The 12,336-nt window shown below is 35.1% G+C and overlaps 1 protein-coding gene and 1 long non-coding RNA gene across 2 annotated transcripts; one reads left to right on the forward strand and one right to left on the reverse strand.

Annotated features, from left to right (window-relative positions):
- Window positions 1–476: 476 nt before the first annotated feature.
- Window positions 477–4,732, forward strand: LOC111778537 (ATPase E1-E2 type family protein / haloacid dehalogenase-like hydrolase family protein). Its single transcript, XM_023658434.2, has 3 exons — window positions 477–1,608; window positions 1,864–2,220; window positions 2,305–4,732. Exons 1-3 carry the CDS (start codon window positions 967–969, stop codon window positions 4,351–4,353), a joined length of 3,048 nt encoding a protein of 1,015 aa, XP_023514202.2. The 5' UTR covers window positions 477–966; the 3' UTR covers window positions 4,354–4,732.
- On the reverse strand, window positions 4,649–5,114 carry LOC111778538 (uncharacterized). Its single transcript, XR_002812560.2, has 2 exons — window positions 5,030–5,114; window positions 4,649–4,899 (listed from the first exon to the last, which is right to left on the reverse strand). It is a non-coding gene; the product is annotated as an uncharacterized LOC111778538 (long non-coding RNA).
- Between the last annotated feature and the right edge of the window lie 7,222 nt (window positions 5,115–12,336).

Raw genomic sequence — 12,336 nt, forward strand, 5'->3', positions numbered from 1 at the left:
AATACTAATCCAACAATAGTTGTGAAATTTGTAACAGAGAGATCCATTTTTTTAAAAAAGTCTTCAAATAACAGCGATTTCTGGTTTATAATATTAAAAATGAAGGGAGATCGAAGGCAAGGAAAATGCATGGCTGTTTGACTTGTCATTCTATGCATCACAGAATGTGAAGGAGGAAGGTGCTGGGAAATTGCCAAGAAAATGACCAGAAATAAACACACTTTAAATAATTGGCTCCACTCCGACAGGTCGTCGTTGTTCTTAATGTGTTTTCTGCAATCCGAAATTTCATGGGTAATTTACAATGTTGTGTTTTTCTGGCAAAAGGACGTTTTTTTTTGTCCTTCGGAATTCGTACATTGTTGACCCTAAGCTACAAAAATCCACGAAAACGTGCTGCCAATGTCTTATTAATGGATTTGATAGAAAAAAAAATCCAAATTTGACTAACCTTATTCTTGTTTCTGATCCCCACGTTTGTATATAGTATTCAGATGATAACAACATTCAAATCCATTTGTTCTTATTGTATGAACAGGAATTTACAGACATAATTTTAGTCTACAAAACACAAACTTCGCCTCCTCTACCTAGTTTAATTGAACCACAAGAGCAGCCATCAGACAGCACCTTTTGATACTCAACCCCACATATGAATGTTCTAAGCAAAGAAATCCAAGAATTACAGGACAAGATTCTGGGAAGATTATGATATAAGCAAACAAGATCAGCTTGAGTTTATCTCTCACGCTTTATTTTATTTTTCTTTTCTTTTCTTTTCCTTTCTTTTTTGCCTAATAAGGGCAGCATGTTGGATGTTCATCGAGCTAAATTCATTAGAGTTGACTAGAAAAGTTACTGCTACGAAGGTCTTTGCAATGAGAATGCAAAATATCTATTTATAAGGCTCCTAAAGCCACAAGTTGTGACTTTTGATAGTCTGCAACGAAGGAAACAGCAACAAGCATGAGCAAATTCGAATCCAGTTACCATGAGATTCTACTTACTGACATCGGCAAAGCCGCCCGAAGGAGGTGGAGAATTGCCTTTGCAGTAATATCCTCAATTCGGGCCATGCTTTCTCTAGCAGTGTCAAGAAGAAAAGATCATTGCAGTTTAATCAACTGTGAGATCTTGGAGGAAGGTTCATATGAGGAACAGATAGTCTACACCAAAGATGATCAGAAGAAGCTGATTGAAATGGTAAAGAACAAAAACTTGGAAGCTTACTGTGAGCATGGGAAAGCTCCAGCCATTGCTAAGTCTCTAGGAACAAATCCAGAGAAGGGAATCAAGGATAATGATGATGTTGTGAATGAACGACGTCAAGTATTCGGTTCGAATACTTACCACAAGCGGCCTCCCAAGAGTTTCTTTCATTTTGTGGTGGAAGCTTTCAAGGACACCACCATTGTCATTTTACTTATATGTGCGGCTCTGGCACTTGGGTTTGGAATAAAAGAACATGGAGGACAAGAAGGGTGGTATGAAGGCGGGAGCATATTTGTAGCTGTTGCGCTGGTGGTTGTTGTTTCAGCCATCAGCAACTTCAGACAGGAGATTCAATTCGAGAAGTTATCAAAAATAAGTAACAACATCAAAGTGGAGGTAGTTTGTTTTTATTTTTAGTTCAATAAAAGAAGTTTTGGCTTCGAACCTTAGACATCATAGAAAGTTATTAGTTTCTCCATCACTGAGCTATGCTCATATTGTCCAAAGTAGAGGCTTAATGATAGATTATGATCAATTTAATCTAGTCTTATTCTTAACATTACTAGAGTTTTTCTTCGATATAGTACTTCTTACTCTAATACGATGATAAACTATTACTAAACCCAAAAAGCTTCATATTCCCCCTAACAGGTAGTGAGAGATGGAAGACGCATAGAAGTTTCCATCTTCAATATAGTGGTTGGAGATGTCGTGGTTCTAAACCTTGGGGACCAAATTCCAGCAGATGGGTTGTTCTTAAGTGGTCATTCATTGCAGGTGGATGAGTCAAGCATGACAGGAGAGAGCGATCATGTGATACTCAATTTAACGGAGAACCCCTTCTTGTTGTCTGGAACAAAAGTAGTAGATGGCTATGGTCAAATGCTGGTGACATCAGTGGGAATGGACACGGCCTGGGGCGAGATGATGAGCTCGATATCTCGAGATTCTGAGGAGCAAACACCACTACAAGTTCGTCTTAACAAATTGACCACTACTATAGGAAAGGTAATGTTAAATTGACAACTAAATCCAAAACCTCAAATTGATAGTTTAAAGGAAATTTATCTTTTATTCGTATTCTCTAAACAGGTAGGCCTCTCAGTCGCCTTCATAGTCCTTGTTGTCATGTTGGCGCGCTATTTCACAGGAAACACAACCGATGATTTTGGGAACACAGAGTACAATGGTCGAAAAACAGACGTAGATGATGTGATCAATGCAGTTACCCGTATAGTTGCTGCTGCAATTACCATAGTAGTTGTTGCAATCCCTGAAGGCTTGCCATTGGCTGTTACATTAACACTCGCTTATTCTATGAAGAGAATGATGGCAGATCAGGCAATGGTGAGGGAACTTTCTGCTTGTGAAACGATGGGATCAGCAACTGTGATTTGCACGGACAAAACAGGAACTTTGACATTAAACAAAATGAAAGTTACCAAATTTTGGCTCGGCCAAGAGTTCATTGAGGAAGAAAACCCTTCCCACACCATAGCAGAGACTGTTAGTGAGTTAATAAATCAAGGAGTTGGCTTGAACACAACTGGTAGTGTCTATCAACCTTCTCCAGAATCCGAAATTGAAATCTCTGGTAGTCCAACTGAGAAAGCCATTCTCTCTTGGGCGGTCTCAGAATTCAGTATGGACATGGTAAAGTTGAAAAATGCATATTCCATTCTTCATGTGGAAACCTTCAATTCAGAGAAGAAAAGAAGTGGGGTTTTGGTGAGAAAATTGGCTGATAACACAATCCATCAGCATTGGAAAGGAGCTGCTGAGATGATACTCTCAATGTGTTCTAGTTACATTGAAAGAAATGGGAGAACATATCCCTTAGATAACGAAAGCCGAAGAAAACTTGAGAACATAATCCAAGGAATGGCAGCAAGTAGCCTAAGATGCATTGCCTTTGCTTATAGACAAATCTCAGAAGAAGAGGAAAAAAATAGCATGCCAACTGCCTCAGACGTGAAAGAAGATGACTATATATTAATGGGAATAGTTGGCATGAAAGACCCATGTAGAAAAGGGGTGAAGAAAGCTGTGGAAACATGTAAATCAGCTGGAGTTTCCATTAAAATGATCACAGGTGACAACGTTTTCACAGCAAAAGCTATAGCCACAGAATGTGGAATACTAGATTTCGACCACAACACCGCATGCAGAGGAGAAGTAATAGAAGGTTCCGAATTCCGAAACTACTCAAGTGAAGAAAGACTGCAGAGGGTTGATCAAATCAAGGTGATGGCAAGATCCACTCCATTTGACAAGCTTTTGATGGTTCAATGCTTGAAACAGAAAGGCCATGTCGTAGCAGTAACTGGAGACGGCACGAACGACGCACCCGCTCTAAAAGAGGCTGACATTGGACTTTCCATGGGCATTGAAGGCACTGAGGTTGCAAAGGAGAGTTCAGACATCGTTATCTTGGATGATAACTTCACTACAGTAGTCACAGTCTTGAGGTGGGGAAGATGTGTATATAACAATATCCAGAAATTCATCCAATTTCAATTGACAGTCAACGTAGCAGCTCTCACAATTAACTTTATAGCAGCAGTATCAGCTGGAGAAGTTCCCTTAACAGCAGTCCAATTGTTGTGGGTGAACCTCATAATGGATACACTGGGTGCTCTTGCACTTGCTACTGAAAGACCAAATGATGAACTAATGCACAAGCCTCCAGTGGGAAGAACAGAACCCCTAATAACAAATATTATGTGGAGGAACCTTCTAGCCCAAGCTTTATATCAAATAGCAATACTCCTAATTTTCCAGTTCCAAGGAAGCAACATCTTCAATGTAAGTGAAATGGTAAACGATACACTAATCTTCAACACTTTTGTCCTCTGCCAAATATTCAACGAGTTCAACTCAAGGAAACTAGAGAAACAGAACGTCTTTGAAGGCATTCTAAAGAATCATCTATTTCTAGGAATTGTGGGAGTAACGGTTGTTCTACAGGTTATCATGGTAGAATTCCTAAAGAAATTTGCAAATACAGTGAATCTAAATGGCTGGCAGTGGGGACTTTGCATTGCTATTGCAGCTGTTTCTTGGCCTATTGGCTGGATTGTCAAACTCTTGCCCGTTTCTGATAAGCCTTTCCTTAGCTACTTCAAGTGTTTTAAGGGCTGATCAGTTAACCAAATCCCTTTCCCAAATCCTTAGCCTATTTATTACTGCAGTGGTATTCTACAACTCATTTTATCAGCTCCCCGATGAACAAAGAATCCATCAGAGAGACAGAGAGTTCAAATGGATTCTAAGCGATTGGGAAGAGGCGTCTTCATTCATTCAGAGTACAAAATCATCTATCAAGAAATCCTTACAGCAGGGATTGAATTTTGGAAAAACCATAAGCATCTAGTATCAGCATTGCAAAATGCAGTATAGTTCACTTGAATTTGTTGTAGGTATAGTGGATTGACAATTATCATCAAGGATTTGCTACTTGTATGGCTTGAAATTTGAATTGTTTCAAAATAAACACAAATACTGTTCTTATTTCTTTTTACATTTTCTCTATCTCCGCATGAAAACTCCGCAATAAAAGAGAAGAAATAGCGTACCGATAATCAACGGCGGAAGAGCATTTTCCTCGCCGGAATTCTTCAATCTCTACCTTCTCCCTCGCAGTTTTCGTTAAATATCTCCAAATTTGAAGATTTGACGATTTAATACCTGACGGATTAGAGATCGAATTCAATACACACAAACTAAATGTAATTCAGAGTGAAAATAAATCAAAGCGTCAAGAACAAAAAAAAAAAAAAAAAAATCAAAATCAAAGGGTGTTAATAGGGGGCTATACTGGCAGCTTTTGAGCGGGAAGGGCACAACCATAGCACCTATGCCTTAAACTACTCTGTAGCCCTGTGGTTCAACCTCTCGCATGCAATCCAATAATAATAATAATAATAATAATAATAATAATAAATTTCAAATTTTAAATAATTTTTTATTTTTTATTTTTACAAAGCTTATAAATACTATTTTTCATTTACGTTTTCTTCAAAAAAAAAAAAAAAAAAATAATAATAATAATAAATAATAATAATAATAATAAAATAAAAATAAATAAAAATAATAATAAATAATTAAGCTAAGTTTTAATTTTTTAAAATTTAAGGAGATGACAGTAATAGTGCACTGAAAGAGAACGTCGAGGAGGGTCGCGATTTCTGGTCAAGACGAATAATGTGGCAAGGAGTGACTTCCTGACCTAGAAGAAACTCGCGCCAAAACGGGGACGATGGCAGGCAAGACAAACTTACCAAGTTTGATTGATATGGTGCGTCAGTCTGGCGCTTTGACGGACCAACCAAGTCGCGGACGACCTGCTTAGCGACAGAGCCACTCTCTTTGGAGTCAATGAGAAAGATCACTAATTAGTCGAATGAGCCTATCCCTCTAACCTATCATTATTGGGTCAATCTAACGAGTGTCTCCTGAAAATTTTATTTTAGAATTTGATTTAAAATTCAAATCTTTTGTAACAAAAAAAAAAAAAAAAAAAGGAGATAACAAAAAAAAAAAAAATAATAATAATAATTTTAAGAATCCAATTTTAATTACTGTATTGAACGATAAATATTCGCTATAAATTACTTCGGGCTTTGTGAACTCTTCTATCATGACCTTGACCTCCCGTCTAGCCCATAAATCGAACCCAACTTCTTTCTAATTCATTAATTTCTACGAGCCGAGGGAATCCGGTTCCAAGCCCATTGCATAAGCTAAAAAAGCTATAACCACGAGCAACAAAGTCAAGGTAATGAACTCTATAACTCGCGGACATAATTTGTGGATCATATAATAAATAAAATTGGTTTAAATAGTGTTAGAAAATAAAATATTTATTATTAGATTTAATAAAACTATAGATTTGTATACGTGGATATTAAAATAGAGTGGTTGAGAGTGATGTAATTGGACATGAGAGAAGAAGGGTGGGTGCATTAAATTGGGAAGTGAGGTTTGGATTAAAAAAGCATGCGTTGAAATTCTAAATTATTTATTTATTTAATTTAATTTTTTTGAAAAGGAAATTAATCAAATGCATTTAATTGGAGACAGAGATGTAACAGTGGAAAAAAACCCTAAAATTGATTGCATCTGTCATGCATCCCTACTTCTCTTCCACCTGTCCAAACCTATTCCCTCCTATAAATATAAATATTTAATATTTAAAGTTCACAAAAGTAATTAATATTTTAAAAAATTAAATTAATAAATGTGTGATTACTATTTATATTGTAAAATAAAATAAAATAAACTCTACTCGTGATAAAAATCTAGTCTAATATCGTGTAAATGAATGACTTACAAAAATTTAGCTTATGTTCGATTCTTTGTTTAGTTTAGGGCATGGCTATGATACCATGTTAGACGAATACGACTCTCCGCAATGGTATGATATTGTCCACTTTGAACATAAGCTCTCACAGCTTTGCTTTGGGCTTCTCTAAAAGGTTTCATAGCTCTGATACCATGATAGACGAACACGACTCTCCACAATTGTATGATATTATCCACTTTAAGCATAAGTTCTCATAGCTTTGTTTTAGGCTTCCCCAAAAGACTTCACAGCTCTGATACCATGTTACACGAACACAACTCTCTACAATGGTATGATATTGTCAACTTTGAGTATAAACTCTCGTAGCTTTGTTTCAGGCTTCCCCAAAAGGCTTCACAGCTTTGATACCATGTTAGACAAATACGACTCTCCATAATGGTATGATATTGTCCACTTTGAGTATAAGCTCTCGTAGCTTTGCTTTGGACTTCCCCAAAAGGCTGATACCATGTTAGACGAACACGACTTTCCACAATGGTATGATATTGTCCAGTTTGAGCATAAACTCTCATAGCTTTGCTTTGGGCTTCTCCAAAAGGCTTCACGGCTCTGATACCATGTTAGACGTAAGCTCTCGTAGTTTTGCTTTGGGCTTCCCCAAAAGGCCTCACAGCTCTGATACCATATTAGACGACTCTCCACAATGGTATGATATTGTCCACTTTTAGCATAAACTCTCATGGTTTTTGCTTTGGGCTTGCCCAAAAGGTCTCATACCAATAGAGAGAGTATTCATTAATTATAAACTCATGATCATTTTTAGATGGTTAAGTTTCATAGTAGAGAGGAAGGGTTACATTACCCAATAATTTTTTTTTAATTTTTTAATTTTTTAATTTTATTTCTTCCAAAACCTCTCTCTAAGGTCTCCCCTTATAAATGAACCCAACGGACACATCCTGCCTTTCAATTTTTCAACGCGTCTTGCAAGAAGTACTTCGACTTTTCTTCTCGCTCTTTTCTTCTGTTCGTTCATACATGGCCTTCGAAATCTCCCTTTTCTCCTAAAGATTGCCGGCTTTCGGTCGCTCTCCATTTCTTCTGCTTCTTCTTCTTCTTCTTCCTTCTCCTTGAGCGACGTGAATGCACAGAGATGCTCGTCACACGGAGTACCTCTTCTTTTCCTTTTCGATTGCGTTTTATTGGGACTCGATTTGTTTATTTGTTTCGGACTCTCTTTTCTTCCTTTTGATTTTTTCGAAATCATCGTTTCCTGTGTGATTGAGTGATTGTGTTCGCGAGGGAAAAAGTGAAGCTGCCAGCATGATCTACCTTTGGTCGGCAGGCAACGCGTTAAAGAGAAAAGTGAGAAGATAAAGAGATTGGAAATGAGTTTTGCCTCAATTGCCAACCCTAGTTAGGTCATGCTCTGACAGCCTCACTCCTTCCTGCTTTCGAACTTTGGTGAAATTTCAATTCCGCTTCATTTCCACGAAGATTAATGGTAAATTCGTCATGTTTTTCTTTTTGTTTCGATTTGATTTTTTCCTATTTTGCTTCTTTTTGTTCAATGTACCGTGTTCTCGTTGTTAGGTGTGCGATCGTAACTTTATTTCTCGTCTCTGCTTTTCATACACACGAAGTTTAATCGATAATGTTTTGATTTACTTTTTTGTTAGGTTTAATGAGAATCGGTAGGCTCGTTGCTAGGCGTGCAATCCGAACTTTTATCCTCTCTGCTTTTTCCTTTGTTTTATTGTCTGTTGCTCCTTTTTTTTTTTTTTTTTTTTTTAGAGAGAATTGAATTTCGTTCTCTTTTGCTTTTGTTTGCTGCTAAAGTATGCTTTGCCTGCCTGCCTGTGCGTTGTGGTGGGGAACCACTGCTTCCCGTGGCCCATGTTTTTTGGCCTAATGTTTTTAATACCTCTTTTTCCTTGTACGGGTTCATGCTGCGGTTGGCTGAATCTCTTCGTTTTCCTATTGATCTAAATCATATATGGAATTTCTCATTCGGTTTCAGATTTGTTTTACTTTTCGCTGGGTCCAGTCTCTCTGTAGATTTAACTTCTTACTTTTCTTCACATTCCATGCAAGTTTTGAGTGCTATTTTGACTGAGATTATCTCCTTTTGTTTTTATGTTAGAAATAAGAAGTTTCTTTCCTTAAAGTCGTACATAATAGTTTTGCTTCATGCTTTTGGATGATTTTGATCATGTATTGATTTCTAAATTTATTTTCAAATAGATTGTACTAAGTTATGTTTTAGATGTATTCTTTTGGTAACCTTCTAGTAGTTGTTGCTCGAGCAGCTGTCAAACTATATCAAGTAACGTGAGTGTAAAGCTCCTCCCACTACGATTTATGTAAGTTTTTACTTATTTTCTTGCTTGATTAAACAAATGGTACACGAATGAGTTGAGACTATAATTGGGTGAGAATTCTTCTAATCATGCAAAATTATATACCAAAAAAAAGCCTTAAAACACTGCATAGTTAACCATTCCAATCAAGATAAATAGTGTTCTTAAAAGCAGTTTAAGACAAGTAGCTAATGGTTTATCTGGGTGGCAGGTGTTTGATTTGGACTTTAAATTTTGGTTTGAATCCTATGCATGAGTTCTATTTGTTTGTTTAGCTTAACTATGGTATGAATTTAGATTTTGATTCTGTATTAGATGTTGTGGGTTTTGTTATTCTTTTTTATGATTAAAGGTTCAAAGTCTTCTTGAACAGTGTCCCTATTATTTTAGGATAAAAGTTTCAATGATGGTAATTTTTACTTTCATGGAAGTTTGAATAAAGAAAATAGTTTCTTCAACAATTTAAAAAAAAAAACTTAAAATCAATAGTTATTGATTATATTATATATATATATATATATATATATATATAATATATGTTAAGAATGATTGTAAGTGAGTCCTACATTGGTTAATTTAGTAGAAGATCATGAGTTTATAAGCGAGGAATATTATCTCTATTAGTATGAGGCTTTTTGGGAAGCTATGAGAGCTGATGCACATTGGTATGAGGCCGTTTAGAAAGCCATGAGAGCTTATGCTCGTTAGTATGAGGCCTTCCATTAGAGCTTATGCTTATTGGTACGAGGCCTTCCATTAGAGCGAGGTGAGTGGTGGGAGAAGTATGCACGTGATTGTAGAAGAGAATCACGTGCCCAAGGTAACAAATGATTAAAAAAAAAAAGTACCAAAATTGAATATAAAAAGACGAAAAGAGGAAAAGACAATAGACCCTAAACCCTAACAGAACTGCGGACCTCTTTTTGAGATCGATTCTCTCTCTAGTTGGGAGCCTCTTTATTATTATTATTTTTTTCTATTTCAAATAATTATAATTTGATCTGATTTTCTTGCACCTAATAATTCCTTCTTCTAGGCTTATTTATAACATATAAATGACTTATGTTTTTGTTTTTGTATAATTAATTTGTTTAATTTAACATAGATTACTATACTTGATTGGTTTTATTTAATTAGTTATGTCTAGTCTTGTATATTCTTCTGGTTGCTTCTTTTGTTTATCAAGATAGTTTAATGATAAATAATATTATATCATAATTTTTTTTTTTTTTTTTAATTACAAGGAATAAAGAATTTGATGATTCATTTTAGTAAGTAGTTGATGTAAATGTTGGGTAGGTAAGATATTAAAGTTGTAGTAATAAAATGATTAAAATAGTTAGTTAATTTTTGAAATTCTACAAAGTAGATTAAACCAAACCCTAATTAGAGTCGAGCATGGGATTCTAGAAAAGTGGACGTTAAAAAAGAAGAAAAGAAGCTCCCAATTCCAAAGACAAAATGATGGTGTGAAAAACATTAATTATTATTATTAAGAATAAGTGTTACACAACTTCAAGGGTATAGCGACTTTTTTTCTTTTATTTATGCTTGTATTAATCAATCCATAATGGTATGATATTGTCTACTTTGAGCATAAGCTCTCATGGTTGTACTTTGGGTTTCTTCCCCAAAAAACCAATAGAGATAGTACTTCTTATTTTCATGGCTTTGTTTTAGACTTCTCCTCTAAAAGGTCTCATACCAATGGAGACAGTACTCACTCACTTATAAACGCACATGATCATTCCTTAAATTAGCGGGACTTACTCCTAATAATCCTCAACAATTGGTTCCTCTTCTTTCTCCTTTGTTTTTGTAATCGTTTTATTCATCCCGATTATTTAGGGTTCGAGATCATAGTTATGATCTAGTTTTTGTGTGTCTATTTGTAAATTAGGGTTTAGGGTTTGAATGCTAAATCACCAAGAACTTTGTAGGAAGAAAATGTGTTATTATAATAGAGATTAATTTTAATTCTATATGTATATAATTTAAGGAAATTAAATTGTGTCAACTCTAATATTTCTTAATGACTTGATGATATGAATGCAAAAGAAATTTATTTTTGTAGTTATTTATTTGAATTTATTTTTAGTTATTTGGAGTGAAAGAAAAGTTTGAGATTAGAGTATATATATGTATATATAATATTCCACACTTTATTTTGAAAATTGTGGAAATGCAATTAAATAAAGATAAAAAGTGGGAACAAACTTTGGAATATGAGAAAGTTTCTGACATCAATGCAATTTCAAATTTTCACGTTCTACACAATTCCAACCAATCAAAATCTATGCTCACAAACGTGAAAGGTATTATATTTTTGGCCAAAACTATAATTTTACATACCTCCTTCAATTTTATTGTATGCGGGTCGGAACTTACCCGATAAGGAATTTCGCCCTTCCTCCGGCTTATCACCGGCAGTCTGTTCAAGGTTCCAACCTCAACGGTTGGCAACTAAACACGAGGGTTGCGCTCGTTGCAACACGTTACACTATATTAACATATATATATATATTTAGTTTAAAATAAATTTTAAATTATTTGAAACGAGGGGATGAGACGAATAGCTTTAGAGATAGATAGAATATTAATATGATTATGTGTTCCATATTTGTTCTTGAGATTTTGTGTATGGATGAGAGACGATGAGGATGACGAGGACTCCTCGTGAACATGTCTCTTCATTTGAACGTACATAAAACAAATGTCAATATCATACACCTACCTTTTGAAAATATCAAATCTATTTCCGAAATCTTTCATATTTGTCTCCAATTTCTAGACTTTGTAATTCACTTTTTTGTGTGGTTGTAGGTATGTTATCTCTTGATCGTTTGTGGTATTAAGATTAGATTAGTTTGATGATTTTTTTTACTTACATGACTGCTCGTGAGGCATGTGGGATTTAGTTAATTTTCGTTTTGTTGAAAGGTAAGCATAACCCGTCTTTAACCCCTCATCAACGAGGATTCTTCATACATTCAAAAGTTGTTTGATTACGAAATGAGATCTTAATCGTTTATGAAAACTTTTTTTTAGTCTTAAAAATTTAGGTACGATTTCAAAATACATGATTAAAGTAGATTAAGTAACAAAGAAAGGGTATTAAGAAACTAAAGAATAATAATGAGATATAAACACAAATCAAATAAGAACATAGTTATTCAACTTTTGATAACCATGGGATACCACATATACATCATTCATTCTGTACCGACTAAACCAAAATTACGTTGAAATGATCGATACCGAACTGAATTGATGTTTATAAAACCACATAAACGGGTGTGACATGAACACGAAAGTGGGTATAGCGGAGGGCGAATGTAGGTGCATAAACAAATGGCAATACATGTGAAATATAAAGGAAAAGGAAAGCAAAGTAATGAAAGACACATGGGTTTTGTTAGGTTTAGATTCTAAACCTTTTTTCTTCTCTTTGAAAGATAG

Source organism: Cucurbita pepo, chromosome 17 (assembly GCF_057944985.1).
Source record: "Cucurbita pepo subsp. pepo isolate OVF chromosome 17, ASM5794498v1, whole genome shotgun sequence".
NCBI classification, from domain to species: Eukaryota; Viridiplantae; Streptophyta; class Magnoliopsida; order Cucurbitales; family Cucurbitaceae; genus Cucurbita; species Cucurbita pepo.